Here is a 20,937-nt window from a genome sequence, read left to right as displayed (position 1 = left end):
TGATTTGGACAAGTTGGGTGAGTGGGCAAATGCATGGCAGGTGCAGTATAACGTGGATAAATGTGAGGTTATCCAGTTTTGTTGTAAAAACAGAAAGGCAGATTATTATCTGAATGGTGATAGATTGGGAAAGAGGGAGGTGCAACGAGACCTGGGTGTCCTTGTACACCAGTTGCTGAAAGCAAGCATTCAGGTGCAGCAGGCAGTTAGGGATGCGAATGGAATGTTGGCTTTCATTGCAAGAGGATTTGAGTACAGGAGCAAGGATGTCTTACTGCAGTTATACAGGGCCTTGGTGAGACCACATCTGGAGTATTGTGTGCAGTTTTGGTTCCTTATCTGAGGAAGGATGTTCTTGCTATGGGGGGAGGATAAAGAAGATTTACTAGGCTGATTCCTGGGATGGCAGGATTGGCATATGAGGAGAGATTGGGTCGACTCGGCCTATATTTACTCGAGTGTAGAAGAATGAGAGGGGATCTCATCGAAACCTGTAAAATTCTAACAGGAATAGACAGGCTAGATGTCGGGAGGATGTCTCCGATGGCTGGGGAGTCCAGAACCAGGGGTCACAGTCTCAGGAAATGGGGTATGCCACTTAGATGAGAAATTTCTTCAATCAGAAGGTGGTGAACCACAGAAGGCAGTGGAGGCTAAATCATTAAATATATTCAAGAAGGAGATAGATATATTTCTTAAGGCCAAAGGGATCAAGGGATATGGGGAGAAAGCGGGAACAGGAACTGAATTAGATATAAAAACAGAAAGTGCTGGAAAAACTTAGCAGGTCTGGCAGCATCTGTGGAGAGAGAAGCAGAGTTGAATTTGATGATCAGCCATGACCTTTTTTGAATGGCGGAGCAGGCTCGAAGGGCCGAATGGCCTACTCCTGCTCCTATTTTCCTTGTTTTTATGAAAGAATTTTGTCGCATGTTGGCTGTGAGTCACGTGTGCTTCCTCTTTTGGCATATGCAGAAAAAATACAATTTCTTTATATTTTAGACATTGAACCTGTGCCATCGATCCCCATTTAAACTGATTTTTGTTGAGCATTTATTGGTCATGATTGAATATGTTAAAGCCCTTTCCTAAAAGCTGGGATTTGGGTATTTCTCTGGTGTCATGGGATAAATTCTTCATTTCCATGGAAATCTTAAATCAATCTCTTTACTCAGTGCTTTCTGTTAAAATTGACAGTCCTTTAGAGGCTGAATCCTGCTGCTTTTTCTGATCCATGTTTCCACCTCAGATTATGAAATGTTTCTTCTGTAGGTTTATAGCTGGCGTAATTCATCCATGGAAGGTTGGGCCGTTTGAGCGGATGCTGTGGAGAGTTTGTAAGGGTTATACAATCCTTACGTATGAGGAGTTAGACATCCCTCTAGAAGATCCAGACTCTGTGAGTATTGTCCGTGAGGTGGGTAGTGATTTCCCCCCCCCCATCTCTGTCTCTCCACCCCCCCCCCCCATCTCTGTCTCTCCACCCCTCCTATCTCTGTCTCTCCACCCCCCCCATCTCTGTCTCTCCACCCCCCCATCTCTGTCTCTCCACCCCCCCATCTCTGTCTCTCCACCCCCCCCTCCATCTCTGTCTCTCCACCCCCCCCATCTCTGTCTCTCCACCCCCCCCCCATCTCTGTCTCTCCACCCCCCCCATCTCTGTCTCTCCACCCCCCCCATCTCTGTCTCTCCACCCCCCCATCTCTGTCTCTCCACCCCCCCCATCTCTGTCTCCACCCCCCCCATCTCTGTCTCCACCCCCCCATCTCTGTCTCCACCCCCCCCATCTCTGTCCACCCCCCCCATCTCTGTCCACCCCCCCCATCTCTGTCTCCACCCCCCCCCATCTCTGTCTCCACCCCCCCCATCTCTGTCTCCACCCCCCCCATCTCTGTCTCCACCCCCCCCATCTCTGTCTCCACCCCCCCCATCTCTGTCTCCACCCCCCCCATCTCTGTCTCCACCCCCCCCATCTCTGTCTCCACCCCCCCCATCTCTGTCTCCACCCCCCCCATCTCTGTCTCCACCCCCCCCATCTCTGTCTCCACCCCCCCCCATCTCTGTCTCCACCCCCCCATCTCTGTCTCCACCCCCCCATCTCTGTCTCCACCCCCCCATCTCTGTCTCCACCCCCCCATCTCTGTCTCTTCCCCCCCCCATCTCTGTCTCTCCACCCCACCCATCTCTGTCTCTCCACCCCCCCCCATCTCTGTCTCTCCACCCCCCCCCCATCTCTGTCTCTCCACCCCCCCCCCATCTCTGTCTCTCCACCCCCCCCATCTCTGTCTCTCCACCCCCCCCATCTCTGTCTCTCCACCCCCCCCATCTCTGTCTCTCCACCCCCCCCATCTCTGTCTCTCCACCCCCCCCATCTCTGTCTCTCCACCCCCCCCATCTCTGTCTCTCCACCCCCCCCATCTCTGTCTCTCCACCCCCCCATCTCTGTCTCTCCACCCCCCCCAACTCTGTCTCCACCCCCCCCAACTCTGTCTCCACCCCCCCCCAACTCTGTCTCCACCCCCCCCCAACTCTGTCTCCACCCCCCCCCAACTCTGTCTCCACCCCCCCCCAACTCTGTCTCCACCCCCCCCCAACTCTGTCTCCACCCCCCCCCCAACTCTGTCTCCACCCCCCCCAACTCTGTCTCCACCCCCCCCAACTCTGTCTCCACCCCCCCCAACTCTGTCTCCACCCCCCCCAACTCTGTCTCCACCCCCCCCAACTCTGTCTCCACCCCCCCCAACTCTGTCTCCACCCCCCCCAACTCTGTCTCCACCCCCCCCAACTCTGTCTCCACCCCCCCCAACTCTGTCTCCACCCCCCCCAACTCTGTCTCCACCCCCCCCAACTCTGTCTCCACCCCCCCCAACTCTGTCTCCACCCCCCCCAACTCTGTCTCCACCCCCCCCAACTCTGTCTCCACCCCCCCCATCTCTGTCTCCACCCCCCCCATCTCTGTCTCCACCCCCCCCATCTCTGTCTCCACCCCCCCCATCTCTGTCTCCACCCCCCCATCTCTGTCTCCACCCCCCCCCATCTCTGTCTCCACCCCCCCCATCTCTGTCTCCACCCCCCCCATCTCTGTCTCCACCCCCCCCATCTCTGTCTCCACCCCCCCCATCTCTGTCTCCACCCCCCCCATCTCTGTCTCCACCCCCCCCATCTCTGTCTCCACCCCCCCCATCTCTGTCTCCACCCCCCCATCTCTGTCTCTCCACCCCCCCCCATCTCTGTCTCTCCACCCCCCCCCATCTCTGTCTCTCCACCCCCCCCCATCTCTGTCTCTCCACCCCCCCCCATCTCTGTCTCTCCACCCCCCCCATCTCTGTCTCTCCACCCCCCCCATCTCTGTCTCTCCACCCCCCCCATCTCTGTCTCTCCACCCCCCCCATCTCTGTCTCTCCACCCCCCCCATCTCTGTCTCTCCACCCCCCCCATCTCTGTCTCTCCACCCCCCCCATCTCTGTCTCTCCACCCCCCCCATCTCTGTCTCTCCACCCCCCCCATCTCTGTCTCTCCACCCCCCCATCTCTGTCTCTCCACCCCCCCCATCTCTGTCTCTCCACCCCCCCCATCTCTGTCTCTCCACCCCCCCATCTCTGTCTCTCCACCCCCCCCATCTCTGTCTCTCCACCCCCCCATCTCTGTCTCTCCACCCCCCCCATCTCTGTCTCTCCACCCCCCCCATCTCTGTCTCTCCACCCCCCCCATCTCTGTCTCTCCACCCCCCCCATCTCTGTCTCTCCACCCCCCCCATCTCTGTCTCTCCACCCCCCCCATCTCTGTCTCTCCACCCCCCCCATCTCTGTCTCTCCACCCCCCCCATCTCTGTCTCTCCACCCCCCCCATCTCTGTCTCTCCACCCCCCCCCATCTCTGTCTCTCCACCCCCCCCCCATCTCTGTCTCTCCCACCCCCCCCATCTCTGTCTCTCCACCCCCCCCCATCTCTGTCTCTCCACCCCCCCCCATCTCTGTCTCTCCACCCCCCCCATCTCTGTCTCTCCACCCCCCCCATCTCTGTCTCTCCACCCCCCCCCATCTCTGTCTCTCCACCCCCCCCCCATCTCTGTCTCTCCACCCCCCCATCTCTGTCTCTCCACCCCCCCCATCTCTGTCTCTCCACCCCCCCCCATCTCTGTCTCTCCACCCCCCCCATCTCTGTCTCTCCACCCCCCTATCTCTGTCTCTCCACCCCCCCATCTCTGTCTCTCCACCCCCCCCCATCTCTGTCTCTCCACCCCCCCCCATCTCTGTCTCTCCACCCCCCCCCATCTCTGTCTCTCCACCCCCCCCATCTCTGTCTCTCCACCCCCCCCATCTCTGTCTCTCCACCCCCCCCCATCTCTGTCTCTCCACCCCCCCCATCTCTGTCTCTCCACCCCCCCCATCTCTGTCTCTCCACCCCCCCCATCTCTGTCTCTCCACCTCCCCCCATCTCTGTCTCTCCACCCCACCTCTGCCCCACCCCTCTCGGTTTCATACCCACACCCCCTCCTCGCTCCCCTTGCCCTCTTCTGCCTCTTTCCTCTATCACTCTCACCCCCCCTCCTCTCACCCCCCCCCCCTCCTCTCACCCCCCCCCTCCTCTCACCCCCCCCCCCTCCTCTCACCCCCCCCCCTCCTCTCACCCCCCCCTCCTCTCACCCCCCCTCCTCTCACCCCCCCCTCCTCTCACCCCCCCCTCCTCTCGCCCCCCCCTCCTCTCGCCCCCCCCTCCTCTCGCCCCCCCCTCCTCTCGCCCCCCCCTCCTCTCGCCCCCCCCTCCTCTCGCCCCCCCCTCCTCTCGCCCCCCCCTCCTCTCGCCCCCCCCTCCTCTCGCCCCCCCCCCTCCTCTCGCCCCCCCCCCTCCTCTCGCCCCCCCCTCCTCTCGCCCGCCCCCTCCTCTCGCCCCCCCCCTCCTCTCGCCCCCCCCTCCTCTCGCCCCCCCCTCCTCTCGCCCCCCCCCCTCCTCTCGCCCCCCCCCTCCTCTCGCCCCCCCCCTCCTCTCGCCCCCCCCCTCCTCTCGCCCCCCCCTCCTCTCGCCCCCCCCCTCCTCTCGCCCCCCCCCTCCTCTCGCCCCCCCCCTCCTCTCGCCCCCCCTCCTCTCGCCCCCCCCCTCCTCTCGCCCCCCCCCTCCTCTCGCCCCACCCTCCTCTCGCCCCCCCCCTCCTCTCGCCCCCCCCTCCTCTCGCCCCCCCCCTCCTCTCGCCCCCCCCCTCCTCTCGCCCCCCCCCTCCTCTCGCCCCCCCCTCCTCTCGCCCCCCCCCCTCCTCTCGCCCCCCCCCTCCTCTCGCCCCCCCCCTCCTCTCGCCCCCCCCCTCCTCTCGCCCCCCCCCTCCTCTCGCCCCCCCCCCTCCTCTCGCCCCCCCCCTCCTCTCGCCCCCCCCCCTCCTCTCGCCCCCCCCCTCCTCTCGCCCCCCCCTCCTCTCGCCCCCCCCCTCCTCTCGCCCCCCCCCTCCTCTCGCCCCCCCCCTCCTCTCGCCCCCCCCCCTCCTCTCGCCCCCCCCCTCCTCTCGCCCCCCCCCTCCTCTCGCCCCCCCCCTCCTCTCGCCCCCCCCTCCTCTCGCCCCCCCCCTCCTCTCGCCCCCCCCCTCCTCTCGCCCCCCCCCTCCTCTCGCCCCCCCCCTCCTCTCGCCCCCCCCCCTCCTCTCGCCCCCCCCCTCCTCTCGCCCCCCCCTCCTCTCGCCCCCCCCTCCCTCTCGCCCCCCCCCTCCTCTCGCCCCCCCCTCCTCTCGCCCCCCCCTCCTCTCGCCCCCCCCCTCCTCTCGCCCCCCCCTCCTCTCGCCCCCCTCCCTCCCTCGCCCCCCCCTCTCTCGCCCCCCCCCCTCCTCTCGCCCCCCCCCTCCTCTCGCCCCCCCCCTCCTCTCGCCCCCCCCTCCTCTCGCCCCCCCCTCCTCTCGCCCCCCCCTCCTCTCGCCCCCCCCCTCCCCCCCTCACCGCCCCCTCCTCTCGCCCCCCCCTCCCCCCCTCACCGCCCCCTCTCTCTTTCTTTTCTCTCTCTCTTTTTCTCTTCTCTCTCTCTCTTTTCTCTTCTCTCTCTCTCTTTCTCTTCTCTCTCTCTCTTTTCTCTTCTCTCTCTCTTTTCTCTTCTCTCTCTCCTTTCTCTTCTCTCTCTCCTTTCTCTTCTCTCTCTCCTTTCTCTTCTCTCTCTCCTTTCTCTCTTCTCTCTCTCCTTTCTCTCTTCTCTCTCTCCTTTCTCTCTTCTCTCTCACTTCTCTCTTCTCTCCAACTTCTCTCCCGCTCTCTCTCTGCTCCTTTCCCTACTCTTTCCCTTTCCTCAGACTTGAGTATTGTCTGTTGGATGGTTTGTGTGCTGTTCCTCCACTCCCTGCCCTCAAAACTTTTTTTAAAAATCCATGTTTCCGTATTTAGGGTGAAGATGTGAAATGGGCTGTTTTTTTAGTGTCGTACTGGGGTGAGCAGATTGGTCAGAAGGTGAAGAAGATATGTGATTGGTAAGAAAAGAAACCCTTTCATAGAATTATATCTCACATAAGGAGGCCATTCGGCCCAGATTACCTGTGCTGACTCTTGGAGAAAGCTATCCAATTCGTCTCCTGCTCTTTCCCATAGCCCTGCAAATTTTTCCTTTTCAAGTATATATCCATTTCTGTTTTGATTTTATACAGTTTTAAAATTATACTGATTACTTAATTCAGCAGTTGAATAAGCTGATTATAATGTTGACCAGATCAGGAAAATCACAGAACAATAATACTGCAGAGCTGCATTTATGCAAAATGAACATCGCAAGCAACTGCAAGTTCCTCTCCAAGTCACACACCATCCTGACTTGGAACTACATCACCGTTCCTTCACTGTCACTGGGTCAAAATCCTGGAACTCCCTAACAGCACAGTGGGTGTGCCTACCCCACATGGACTGCAGTGGTTCAAGAAGGCAGCTCACCACCACCTTCTCAAGGGCAATTAGGGATGGGCAATAAATGCTGGCCTGGCCAGTGACGCCCACATCCCATGAATGAATTTTTAAAAAACAGCTCTGTAACTGGGTGCTCCTGTCCAGCTAGGGTTTCTCTGCAATACAATCTCCCAATCTCGGACAAGCTGTGCACTGACCCAGTGCAAATAACTCTAGCAGCCGAGGTTCTCACACACCCTCTTCTGGCCAGTTAGAGAGCAACATTGGCAAAGACTGGGGTTTGAGCTGCTTCACTGCTCACAACTGAGGAAATAGTGTGTGATGCAGCTGGGAACAGAAAGGATTGTGTTTACAGCTACTTATATAATAGTTGTGTCATAGAGTCAAACAGCACAGAAACAGGCCCTTCGTCCTACCGTGTCTGTGCCGGCCATCAAGCCTATCTATTCTAATCCCATTTTCCAGTACTTGGCCCATAGCCTTGTATGCTTTGGCGTTTCAAGTGCTCATCTAAATACTTCTTAAATGTTGTGAGGGTTCCTGCCTCTACCACCCCTTCAGGCAGTGTGTTCCAGATTCCAACCACCCTTTGGGTGAAATTTCTTTTCCTCAAATCCCCTCTAAACCTCCTGCCCCTTACCTTAAATCTATGCCCCCTGGTTATTGACACTTCTGCTGAGGGAAAAAGTTTCTTCCTATCTACCCTATCTATGCCCCTCATAATTTTGTATACCTCAATCATGTCCCCCCTCAGCCTTCCCTGCTCCAAGGAAAACAACCCTAGCCTTTTCAGTCTCTCTTTATAGCTGAAATGCTCCAGCCCCGGCAACATCCTGGTGAATCTCCTCTGCACCCTCTCCAGGGCAATCACATCCTTCCTATAGTGTGGTGCCCAGAACTGTACACAGTACTCCAGCTGTGGCCTAACTAGCGTTTTATACAACTCCATCATAACCTCCCTGCTTTTATATTCTCTGCCTCGGCTAATAAAGGCAAGCATCACATGTGCCTTCGTAACCACCTTATCTACCTGTGCTGCTGCCTTCAGTGATCTATGGACAAGTACACCAAGGTCCCTCTGACCCTCTGTACTTCCTCGGGTCATATATTATGTGATACGTGTGTATGTAAATATTAGCACTTTACGTGTTCTCATTGAAGCCCATTACTTGCAGTTATCACTGCCACGTGTACCCTTATCCAAATACAAACCAGGAGAGAATGGATATCATAGCAGGACTCAACACTCGAATCCAAGACCTCCACACAGTAAGTTGCTCCGCATTCTCACCTAGACTTGGGCTTTTTGTTGGTGTTGCAAACTCTACAAAATCCGACTAACGTTTCTGCCAATTATTTCCTGTACAATGGAAGCAGCCAGAGTTTACTAGGAATTGTGACAGCCAATTTGCAGACAATCAGGATCCACAAAATGGGAATGAATGATGAGATGTCCTGTTTATGGTGGTGGTAGTTGAAGGAGCGATATTGGCCAAGACTGGGAGACCTTTCACTTAACCTCAGATAGTGTGAAAGGATCGTTTACATTCTCTGGTCCACTCAGTGGAGCCTCGGTTTAACTTCTCATCTGAAAAGCAGCACTCTGATAGTACCACACTCTCTGGCACCGACAACGCTTGCTCCCTCAGTACTGCACTGGGAATGTCAGCTTACATTTTGCATTTGAGTCTGTAGTTGGGATTGACTGTGCACAGTTTTGGTCCCCGTACCTAAGGAAGGATATACTTGTCTTGGAGGGAGTGCAACAAAGGTTCTCTAGACTGATTCCTGGAATGAGGGGATTGTGCTATGAGGAGAGATTGAGTAAACTAGGTCTGTATTCACTGGTGTTTAGAAGAATGAGAGGTGAACTGATTGAAAGTTATAATTCCTAAGGTACTTGACAGGGTAGATGCTGGAAGGATGTTTCCCCGGCTGGGGAATTAAGAACTAGGGGTCATAGTATCAGAATAAGGGGTCGGCCATTTTGGACTGGGATGAGAAATTTCTTCACTCAAAGGGTTATGAACCTTTGGAATTCTCTACCCCAGAGGCCTCTGGATGCTCAGTCATTCAAGTCAGATATTGACAGATACTTGGATACTAAGCGAATCAAGGGATATAGGAAAAGTGTGGGAAGGTGTAGCTGAGGTAGAAGATCAGCCGTGATCTTAATGAATGGGGGAGCAGGCTCAAAGGGCCAAATTTCTTTTATTCTTTCATGGAATGTAGGCATCACTGGCAAGGCCAGCATTTGTTGCCCAACCCTAATTGCCTTTGACAACTGAGTGGCTTACTAGGCTATTTCAGAGAGCAGTTAAGAGTCAACCACATTGCTGTGGGTTTGGAGTCACATGTAGGCCGGACCAGGTAAGGACAGCAGATTTCCTTCCCTGGAAGTGAACCAGATGTGTTTTTACGACAACCGATGATCGTTTTGTGACACCGTTACTGAGACTAGCTTTCAATTCCAGATTTTTATTAATTCATCGAAGTTATTAATTAATTGAGTTTAAATTCCACCAGCTGCCGTGGTGGGATTTGAACCCATATGCCCTGAGTATTAGCTTGGGCCTCTGGATTAGTGGTCCAGTGACATTACCACTATGCCACCATCTCCCCAAATGGCCGCTTCCTCCTCCTATTTCTTTACGTTGTTCTGGCTCACATGAAAGTGATACCCACTGAGAGCCCCCGGTTCGTTTACTTACAAGCAGTCAGAATTTATTATCTGATTTAGTTGTGAACTATTTACATGGAGGGGTAGGGGGAAATTTAGAAGCATTATCTTATTTTTACCCCTTCTTACTTGTTTCCTCAGGTATTGTATAGAACCGAGGAATACCTGCAGCAAGTTCTGTCCAAGGCATCTGAATCCATCCACACGTGGCTAATTCAGGTGAAGAAAATGAAGGCAATTTACCACATCCTGAACCTCTGCAGTTTTGATGTCACCAATAAATGTCTGATTGCTGAGGTCTGGTGTCCAGTGGCTGATCTGTCTAAAGTTCGGCAAGCATTGGAAGAAGGATCTGTGAGTGCTGCTTAATATCTCGTTAAATCTTTCTGCATTTGCTGCAGAGGTTCCCAATGCATGCCTCTTATATAAATGAAGCGTGTTTGCTTTTAATTTTTCCAGCTTGGGCATCCATTGTCAAGTTTTCTCCCCCGTGCCCTTTCCTGCCGCTACAATGTGCTTTAGACCAGAGGTTTACAATGTCCCTTCGTGTTAAACTAGTCTGAATTTTTGTGATTGTCACACCAGCTATCCTTATAGCGATGTTAATGTGGTGGCAGGTTTTGGCGAGGTTTTGATTGTAGCTCACTCCTTGGAAGAACTGCTGAACTAATTTCATGTGGACAGAGCCTTGAGGCTGGCTGAAAGTGGAACCTTTCACTCCTTCAATTAGGTTTGAATCCAGTTTTCAAGATAAATAATCTGTGGCAGCTCAGGTACCCAGTTCCAATTTGGGTCTTTTTAAAATGTATTTTAAAAATTAATCTGCACCTAATTAATTAATCCATATGGCTCAACAATAATAGTTGAGCAGTTGAATTTCAGAGTAACTGTTTGGTATCTCTAATAGCTGGGTCATCAATGACACTAGTTTCTCACTGTCCTTTAGACCATGTATAAATGAGCATTAATATTCAGTTTATGCACAATAATAGAGATTAAAAATGATGCTTATTTATACAACATGTTTGCTATACCCAGACAGAGGATGGGTTGTGGAGATTAGTTAATGTGTGAGGAATGTGTTGTAGAAATTGCTTTCTGTTCAGTGTACAGTATCTGTTCCAAGAACCTTGGACTCCTGAAAGACTGCACACAACGCCATGCTGTTCAATATGAATTTCATCCATATCTGATGGGCAGGAAATTACCAGGCAGGGAAATAGTGAATTTACTGCATGTGGGAATAATGATGTGCATTGACATGAAAATGTTAGGGGAACTTTCCTTATTAATTGTGAATTATTTTCATAGACATTTTTAATTATATTATCATTCAACTGGTGTACTACAAGCCAGCTTTGGTGATGTTAAGCGTGACTTTGTGTGTTGATATATAAGTAGGCCGCATCTTCACAATCTTTAGGAAGGATTCTTTCCTTTATCGGCGGGATGCCAGCACTGAATATTGCAACACAGTCGCACTCAACACATGGGTTTCCAGCTATTTGAATCTTTAGTTAGAAAATGGAATGCCACACAAAGGAGGATCAAAGGGGTAAATTTTTCACACAAAGAATAGTGGGTATCTGGAATGAGTTGCCTGAGGAGGTGGTGGAGGCTGGAACAGTAGCAACATTTAAGAGGCATCTGGACAGGTACTTGAATGAGCAAGGCATAGAGGGATATGAAATTAATGCAGGCAGGTGGGATTAGTATAGATAGTCATTATGGTCGGCATGGACGCGGTGGGCCGAAGGGCCTGTTTCTATGCTGTACGACTCTATGACATGCCAAAATTTCTAGTATGCGTCCTGGCAGATGAGGCTGTCCATCAGTAGCGTGAATGTTCACAGGGAGAGCGTGCAGACAACTTCACCCTTATCTTTCCTGTCCTGAAGATGCTTTGTATGCTGGGGTACAATTCCAGAAATTGTTGCCTTCAGGTACCTTGTCCAAGTGGCTATTGTTAGGCACGAGTCTCAACATGGAAGGGAGGCAGACTATCCAACTGTGGGGAGTCTGGTTCTTTTGGCACCCTGTCTTCTTTCTCTATCTTGTGCATTCATTCATGCACACGCTCTCATGCACTCTGTCTCCAGAACAACAACTAAAAGAAAAATAGTGTTTGGGTTGCTCTATATTTTCAAAGATTTTAATGTTGAAGGGCTGTAAACACTTTTTAATATTTTTTCCAGAGGAAGAGCAGTGCCACAGTTCCATCATTTGTGAACCGAATACCAACAACAGACACTCCCCCAACACTCCTCCGAACAAACAAATTCACTTCTGGATTTCAAAATATTGTAGATGCTTATGGAGTTGGAAACTACCGGGAAGTTAATCCAGGTACATGAAGTTCGGAGTATTGTACACAGTTCTGGTCTCCATATTATAAAATGGATATAGAGGCATGGGGAAAAATATTTACAAGGATGATACCAAAACTGAGAGGTTATAACTATTAGGAAAGACTGAAAAAACTGAGGCTCTTTTTCTCTAGAAATGAGAAGACCGAGGGGTGACCTGTTAGAGGTCTTAAGAATATGAAAGTGTTTGATAAGTAGACATAGAGAAGATATTTCCACTTGCCAGGGAGACCAGAACTAGGGGCTATAAACATAAGATAGTCACTAATAAATCCAATAGAGAATTCAGGAGAAATAACTTCACCAAGAGAGGGGTGAGAATGTGGAACTCGCTACGCATGAGCACTTGAAGCTCATAGTAGCGATGCATTGCAGGGGAAATCAAATAAACACATGAGGGAGAAAGAAATAGAATGATATGTTGATGTGGTGAGATGAAGAGGGGTGGGAGGAGGCTCGTGTGGAGCATAAACGCCTGCATCGACTATTTGGGCTGAACAGCCTGTTTCTATGTTGTAAGTACTTTATATGCTATATAATGGTGTGTGGGAATATCCAAATTGGGTGCACGGTGTGTGGGAATATCTGGATCAGTAACAGGGTGTGTGGGAATTTATCTTTATTGTTACATCCTGTGTATTTTTGGTATGCAGTTGTTTGTTTGTTTTGACTGGTGTATGCAGTAACTACTCACTGCAAGTTTGTCCAGTTTATCCAGATACAACAATACCTTTTTGCTTTCCAATAGGCCCTTATACGATTGTCACCTTCCCTTTCCTCTTTGCGGTGATGTTTGGAGACTTTGGACATGGTTTGATCATGTCTTTATTTGCATTGTGGATGGTGCTATCCGAAAATAACCCAAAACTAAAGCGCACAAGAAACGAGGTGAGACTGAGGGAGCTGCATGTTAACAAAGCATTTGTTGCTGCAGATTTGATATAGATCAAAAAAACCTGACAGTCAGACATTTAAAGATGTCTGAATAGTGTCAGAGAATCTCAAGGATCAACTTGCCCCTGCCACTTTCTGGCCTCACCCCTTTCCTGGCCCCTCCCCTTTCCTGGCCCCTCCCCCTTTCCCCACTTTCTGGCGCGACCCCCTCCCCCACCCTTTCCGGTGCCCTCTCTTCCCCACCCCCCAACTTTGCGGCACCATTCCACCCCACCACCCCTTTGCAGCGCCCTCCCCCACCCCCTCCCCCTTGCATTGGTCCTATTGCAAGTGGGTCTGGGGAATGAATAATGGATGATGAGATGGCAGATGAATTGAACAGATATTTTGCATCGGTCTTCACTATTGAGGATACAACTAACATCCCAGTGTTAGCTCTAAGTCAGGAAATGGAAGGGAGGGCGGAACTCAAGAAAATTACAATCACCAGGGAAGAGATGCTGAACAAATTGTTGGCGTTGCGGGCTGACAAGTCCCCGGGTCCTGATGGACTTCATCCTGGGGTGTTAAACGATTCCAAAATTCCCTAGATTCGGGGGAGGTTCAGTTAGATTGGAAAATAGCCAATGTCACTCCTTTATTCAAAAATGGAGGGAGACAGAAAGCAGGAAACTACAGGCCAGTTAGCTTAACATCTGTCTTGGGGAAAATGTTAGAAGTTATTATTAAAGACGTTATAGCAGGGCATTTAGAAAAATTCAAGGTAATCAGGCAGAGTCAACATGATTTTGTGAAAGGGAAATCATGTTTAACCAATTTATTGGAATTCTTTGAGGGAGTTACATGTGCTGTGGATAAAGGGGAACTGGTGAATGTATTGTACTTAGATTTCCAGATGGCATTTGATAAGATGCCACATCAAAGCCTATTGCAGAAAATAAAAGCTCATGGTGTAGGGGGGTAACATGCATTGGCATAGATAGAAGATTGGTTAAACAGAGTAGGAACCTAACAGGAAACAGAGAGTAGGCATAAATGGGTCATTTTCTGGTTGGCAAGATGTAATGAGTGGTGTGCCATAGGGATCTGTGCTGGGGCCTCAACGTTTTACAATTTATGACTTAGCTGAAGGGACCGAAGGTATGGTTGTTAAATTTGCTGATGATGCAAAGATAGGTAGGAAAGTAAAAACAAAATACTGCGGATGCTGGAAATCTGAAATAAAAACAAGAACTGTTGGAAATACTCAGCAGGTCTGGCAGCATCTGTGGAGAGAGAAGCAGAGTTAACGTTTCAGGTCAGTCACCCTTCTTCAGAACGTTCTGAAGAAGGGTCACTGACCTGAAATGTTAACTCTGCTTCTCTCTTCATAGGTAGGAAAGTAAGTTGTGAAAAGGATATAAGGGAGCTACAAAAGGATATAGATAGGTTAAGACCTGACAAAGACCTGGCAAATGGGGTCTCATGTGGGAAAGTGTGAAATTGTCCACTTTGGCAGGAAGAATAAAAAACAAGCATATTATCTAAATGGTGAGAAATTGCAGAGCTCTGAGATGCAGCGGGATCTGGGTGTCCTAGTACATGAATCACAAAAGGTTAGTAGACAGCTACAGTACGAAATTAGGAAAGCTAATAGAATGTTATCGTTTATCGCGAGGGGAATTGAATACAAAAGTAGTGAGGTTATGCTTCAGTTATACAGGGCATTGGTGAGACCACATGTGGAGTACTGTGTACAGTACTGGTCTCCTTCTTTAAGGAAGGATGTAAATGCGTTGGAAACAGTTTAGTGAAGGTTTACTAGACTGATACCTGGAATGGCCGGGCTATCTTACGAGGAAAAATTGGACAAGCTCGGCTTGTATCCACTGGAATTTAGAAGAGTAAGAGGCAACCTGATTGAAACGTATGAGATCCTGAGGGGTCTTGACAGGGTGGATGTGGAAAGGATGTTTCCTGTTGTGGGAGAATCCAGAACCAGGGGTCACTATTTAAAAATAAGGGGTTGCACATTTAAGACAGAGATGAGGAGAGATTTTTTTTCCCTGAGTGTTGAGAGTCTTTGGAATTCTTTTCCTCAAAAGGCGGTGGAAGCAGAGTCTTTAAATATTTTTAAGGCAGAGGTAGATAGATTCTTGATAAACAAGGGGGTGGAAGGTTACCGAGGGTAGTTGGAAATATGGAGTAATCAGTTCAGCCATGAATGGCAGAGCAGGCTCGAAGGGACAAGTGGCCTACTCCTGCTCTTAATTTGCATGTATGTTTGTTCATATGTTTCCGCCGCCATCCCCCCCCCCCACCCCCACCCCCTTTCCTTCACCCCACTCCACCAGGTCTGCTTCTCTTTTACCTCTATCCCTGCCCTACCCCCTTACCTGATATCTAAAATGTGAACAGAAAATGCTGAAAATATTCAGCAGGTCTGCCAGTATCTATGGAGAGAGAAACCGAGTTAACATTTCAGGTCAATGTCCTTTCCTAATTGCACTGAAACGTTAACTTTGTTTCTCTCTCCACAGATGTTACCAGACCTGCTGAATATTTCCATCATTCTCTGTTTTTTCAGATTTCCAGCATCTGCAGTATTTTGGCTTTTGTTCGAATGTCTTGGATTGAGTTGATGGGAATTGCCCAGAAATGTGCAACAAAGCAAACTTTTAAAATTGTTTCCTGAGGAATTCTGTATCGCTGTAACTGAGACTAAAATGAGTTCTTTACTCAGCATGACTGATGACTAACTTCTTGTTTCTGTTGCTAACAGATCTGGAACACCTTTTTTGATGGCCGTTATATCATCCTAATGATGGGAGTATTTTCCTTGTACACTGGTCTTATCTATAATGACTGCTTTTCAAAATCCTTAAATATATTTGGGTCTGGATGGAGCGTCAAAAGTATGTTTGAAAGCAACGTTTGGACGTAAGTATCTGGGTTGACTAATTGTTCTAGTTAGAAACTAGCAAGTATGCTTTCTCGTAAAGTGTGTAAATGTAGTGGGGGTAGAATGATCACACACTAGAGGATGGGTGTCTCTGTCTTCCTGTATATGGGCAGTCACTCATTCTACAGCAGAATGTAGGTTACCCTGAGACCTGTACAAAGTGTTCATGTCGCCTGCTTCAAGTGAATGGTAACCTGAGAGCTACAGAATTAGAAATAGAGTTTCATGTCTGGAGGGTCGGGAGGTGCGGGTCCTGGGTCCCCATGGCTGGTGGTGGGGGTGGGTCCCGGGTCGCACACAAGGGAAGAGCAGGTTCAGAGTCCCCCTTTCAATTTCAGTTAAAGCCCGGCCCTTCTCAATGATCCGCACCATAAAAACATAAATAATAGGAGCAGGCCCCTTAAGCCTGCTCTGACATTCAATACGATCATGGCTGATCTTCTACCTCAGCTCCACTTTCTCGCCCACTCCTCATATCCCTCGGATTCCCCACGAGACCAAAATCTGTCTATCTTGGTCTTAAATTTTCTCAACGATGGAGCATCCACAACCCTCTGGGTAGAGAATTCCAAAGAGTCACAATCCTTTGAGTGAAGAAACTTCTCCTCATCTCAGTCCTAAATGATCGACCCTTATCCTGAGACTGTGCCCCCATGTTCTAGATTCTCCAGCCAGGAGGAACAACTTCTCAGTATCTACCTTGTCAAAGCCCCTTCAGAATCTTAATTAAATGCAAAATACTGCATGCTGGAAATCTGAAATAAAAACAAAGTGCTGCATCAAATTTGGGAAGATATGGTAAATCAAGGAGTAGAGACAAGGCAAGAGAGAAAGGTATTAATATGGGAAATGATAAACAGACTGTGACAGGAACAGACAGAGTGTACAAATCTAAGAGTATATCAACAGATAAGGATAGGTTATAAAAATAATAAATGGACAAAACTAAAGGCTCTGTATCTGAATGCACGTAGCATTTGAAACAAAACAGATGAACTGAGAGCAGAAATGGAAATAAATAAGTACGATCTGATAGCCATTACAGAGACACGGCTGCAGGACGACATAGATTGGGACCTGAACATGGCATTTAGGAAGGACAGGAAGCTAGCAAAAGGTGGAGGGGTAGCTCTGTCAATTAATGAGGATATTAGCACGATAGAGAGGAATGACCTAAGTTCAGTAGAAGCAGTTTGGGTAGAGATAAATCATAAAGGCAAGAAGTCAATCGTGGGAGTGGTGTATAGGCCACCTAACATTAACCACACTGTAGGATGGGGTATAAAGGAAGAAATAATGGAAGCTTGTCAGAAAGGTACAGCGATAATTATGGGGGATTTTATATGTATAGACTGGAAAAATCAGATGGGCAGATGTAGCCTAGATGAGGAGTACATAGAATGTTTTCGGGATAATTTCTTGGAACAATACATTCTGGAGCCAACCAGAGAGCAGGCTATATGAGACCTGGTATTGCATAATGAGATAGAATTAATTAATTAATGGCCTCATAGTTAAGGCGCCTCTAGGTAGCAGTGATCATAACATGATTGAATTTTACATTCAATTTGAGAGAGAAGAGTGGGTCCAAGACTAGTCTTTTAAACTTAAATAGGGGCAATTATGAGGGCATGAAAGCAGAGCTAGTTAAATGAACTGGCAAATCAGGTTATGGGATAGATCAATAGAGATGCAATGGCAGACATTTAAGGGGATATTTCAGAATACACAAAATAGATACATTTCAACGAGAAAGAAAAATTCCAAGGGTGGGACCTGCCATCCGTGGTTAACTAAAACAGTTAAAGATAGTATCAAACTTAAAGAAAAAGCCTATAATTGCACAAAGATGGGAGGCAGGTCAGAAGATTGGACAGAATATAAAAAACAGCAAAGAATGACTAAAAGGTTGATAAGGAAGGTAAAATTAGAGTACGAGAGAAAGCTAGCTAGAAATATAAAGACAGATAGTAAGAGTTTCTGTGGTTTTTAAAAAAGAAAAGTTAACCAAGTGAGCGTTGGTCCTATAGAAGGTGAGTCTGGGGAATTAATAATGGATAATAAGGATAAAAGCAAAATACTGTGGATGCTGGAAATTTGAAATAAAAACAAGAAAAATTGTTTTTATTATGGATAATAAGGAGATGGCAGATATTTTGCATCGGTCTTCACTATTGAGGATACAAGTAACATCCCAATATTAGCTGTAAGTCAGGAATGGAAGGGAGGGAGGAATTCAAGAAAATTACAATCACCAGGGAAGTGGTACTGAACAAATTGTTGGAGCTGTGGGCTGACAAGTCCCCGGGTCCTGATGGACTTCATCCTGGGGTTTTAAAAGAAATGGCTAATGAGATAGTTGATGCATTAGTTTTAATTTTCCAAAATTCCATAGATTCGGGGGAGGTTCAGTTAGATTGGAAAATAGCGAATATAACTCATTTATTCAAAAAGGGAGGGAGACAGAAAGCAGGAAACTACAGGCCTGTTAGCTTAACATGTGTCTTAGGGAAAACGTTGGTAGTTATTATTAAAGATGTTATTGCAGGGTATTTAGAAAAATTCAAGTCAACATGGTTTTGTGAAAGGGAAATCATGTTTAACCAATTTATTGGAGTTCTTTGAGGGAGTTACATGTGCTGTGGATAAAAGGGAATGGGTGGATGTATTAGATAATATGCTTCTTAGATTTCCAGAAGGCATTTGATAAGTTGCCACATCAAAGGTTATTGCAGAAAATAAAAGCTTAGGGGGTTATATATTGGCATGGATAGAAGATTGGCTAGCTAACAGGAAACAGAGAGTCGGCATAAATGGGTCATTTTCTGGTTGGCAAGATGTAACGAGTGGTGTGCCACAGGGTTCTGTGCTGGGGCCTCAACGTTTTACAATTTATATCAATGACTTAGCTGAAGGGACTGAATGTCTGGTTGCTAAATTTGTTGATGACACAAAGATAGCTAAGAAAGTAAGTTGTGAAGAGGACATAAGGGGGCTGATGTGATGTTTTTCCAGTTATCAAGGCGCTGACTCAGTTTTATTTCTTGCCTCTTGCCTCTGTACAAGTTACAGATCTGTATTTACACAGTTGGAGATCTATTACTGGGCAGTGTGTGAATAAATAGTTGCTTTTATAAAATGCATGACTGTGTTGTATGAACAGTTATATAGTAAAGCAATCAAATTATAATCTGTAAATTGACTGGTAAAATGGGTTCTCTTTGTGCAGTTTAAATATGCTTTAGAAATTAATTTGTCTTGTTAAAAAATGACGTATAAATGTAAAGGATGATGTTTAAAATTCAGACTGGATCAAAATTCTGTCAAACTCGCAGATTTGATGAGTGTTTTTTCCTTAGGCTTGATGCTGTTAAGCATAATAAATTGCTTACCTTGGATCCCAATGTTACTGGTGTTTTCAGAGGGCCATATCCATTTGGTATCGATCCGGTGAGTGCTTCATGTTGTAAATTGTGTTGGGATTTATTACACAAGCAGAGAAGCAATGGAAGAATAATGTGTGTAGTCTCTCAGACAGACTAAGGGTTGACTGCCTGATTTCAGAATGAACAGGTCGAGAAAATCAGTATCCCAGATTATTTAAAAAGTTTGGTTTTTAAACTAGGGCTGAAGGATGACCATTACACGGATAGACTGGAGAAGCTGGCTTGAAGGTGTTCAAAATCACGAAGGACTGAGATAGAGTAAATAAAGAGAAACAGTTTCCTATGGGTGAAGGGTTGATAACTGGGGACACAGATTTAAGGTAATTGATAAATGAAATAGAGGTGACATGAGGAAAAATCTTTTGAGGCAATGAGTGGTTAAGATTTGGAAGGCACTGCCTGAGCGTGTGGTGGAGGTAGATTAAAAGTAGCTTTCAAAAGGGAATTGTAAAATAATTGAAAGAAAATAATTGCAGGAGTATGGAGAAAGAGCAGGCTTACTCCACAAAAGAGCTGGTGCAGACTCAGTGGGCCGAATGGCCTCCTTCTGTGTTGTACTATTGTATAAAACCATGTGTTGTATCCTGCATACAATGTTCCTTCTCCTTTCCTGTGCACACTCACTCAGTGCCCAGTACCCTTAAACTCTTCACACACCTATCTATACATGCACCCCTTTGAGGAGTTGGAGCAAGTTGCAATAACGAATCTAACTAGAATACTCTTTTACACGTGTGGCCAAGAAAATTAAAGACATTGAGTATATTTTTTATTCGTTTCATGGGATGTGGGGATTGCTGGCTAGGCCAGCATTTGTTGCCCATTCCTAATTGCCCTTGAGAAGATGGTGGTGAGCTGCCTTCTTGAACCACTGCAGTCCATCTGGTGCAGGTTCACCCACAGTGCTGATAAGTAGGAAGTTCCAGGAATTTGACCCAGCGACAGTGAAGGAATGACGATATATTTCCAACTCAGGATGGTGTATGGCTTGGAGGGGAACTTGCAGGTGGTGGTGTTCCCATGCATCAGCTGTCCTCCACCTTCGAGGTGGTAGAGATTGTGGGTTTAGAAGGTGCTGTCTAAGGAGCCTGGGCGAGTTGCTGCAGTGCCGCTGTGCGTTGGTGCTGGATGGAGTGAATGTTGAAGATGGTGGATTGTGTGCTGATCAGGGGGCTGCTATGTCTTGGATGGTGTTGAGCTTCCTGAGTGGTGTTGGAGCTGCACTCATCCAAGCAAGTGGAGAGTATTCCATCATTTCCTTTTAATGGTGTGCTAGGTAGATGTGTCACATTTTGACCCATCCAATGTGAATCTGGAACAAAATATTTGACCAGAATAGTGTGTTTGCCTTTTTGAACGGCAATGTTTATACTCAATGGGTTGTACGGCTCTCCACATGCTTTTCTGGTCTATCTTGAATACGCAGGACAAATAGCGAAATAACAGAACCAGATTTGTGAAAGTTACTTTTCAGATTTTAAATTCAACAAAGGGGCTGTGTCTATAATGCAGATTTTGTCATTTCAAATGATTTAATGTGTCAAATTTAGCTCAGTGGGGAGCACTGTTCCATCTGCACCAGAAGGTCATGGGTTTAAGTACCAGTCTAGAGACTTGAGCACATTGTCAAGGCTGAAATTCCCAGTGCAGTGCTGAGGGAGCGCTGTACTGTTGGAGGGGCAGTGCTGAGGGGGTGCCATACCGTCGTGGGGTGATGCTGAGGGAGCGCCGCACCTTGGAGGGGCTGT

At 48.5% G+C, this 20,937-nt stretch overlaps 1 protein-coding gene across 4 annotated transcripts in view; it reads left to right on the top strand.

Annotated features, from left to right (window-relative positions):
- Positions 1-20,937, top strand: part of LOC137382518 (V-type proton ATPase 116 kDa subunit a 2-like) — a 91,767-nt gene that overhangs the window by 48,953 nt on the left and 21,877 nt on the right. For 3 of the 4 annotated variants that reach the window (XR_010977213.1, XM_068054500.1, XM_068054499.1), the window contains exons 6-13: positions 1,273-1,399; positions 6,353-6,435; positions 8,038-8,131; positions 9,684-9,896; positions 11,738-11,888; positions 12,657-12,796; positions 15,564-15,721; positions 19,103-19,193. Coding sequence is in view for 3 of the 4 variants with exons in the window: in XM_068054500.1 (XP_067910601.1) it covers positions 1,273-1,399; positions 6,353-6,435; positions 8,038-8,131; positions 9,684-9,896; positions 11,738-11,888; positions 12,657-12,796; positions 15,564-15,721; positions 19,103-19,193 (1,057 nt within the window). In the remaining variant the exon portion in view is untranslated. The remainder of the gene's footprint in view (positions 1-1,272; positions 1,400-6,352; positions 6,436-8,037; positions 8,132-9,683; positions 9,897-11,737; positions 11,889-12,656; positions 12,797-15,563; positions 15,722-19,102; positions 19,194-20,937) is intronic. The other variant, XM_068054501.1, reaches the window with a different exon arrangement.

This window comes from Heterodontus francisci, chromosome 23 (assembly GCF_036365525.1).
Source record: "Heterodontus francisci isolate sHetFra1 chromosome 23, sHetFra1.hap1, whole genome shotgun sequence".
NCBI lineage: Eukaryota > Metazoa > Chordata > Chondrichthyes > Heterodontiformes > Heterodontidae > Heterodontus > Heterodontus francisci.
The sequence above is the reverse complement of the archived record's forward strand: the minus strand, read 5'-3'. Positions and strand labels throughout refer to the sequence as shown.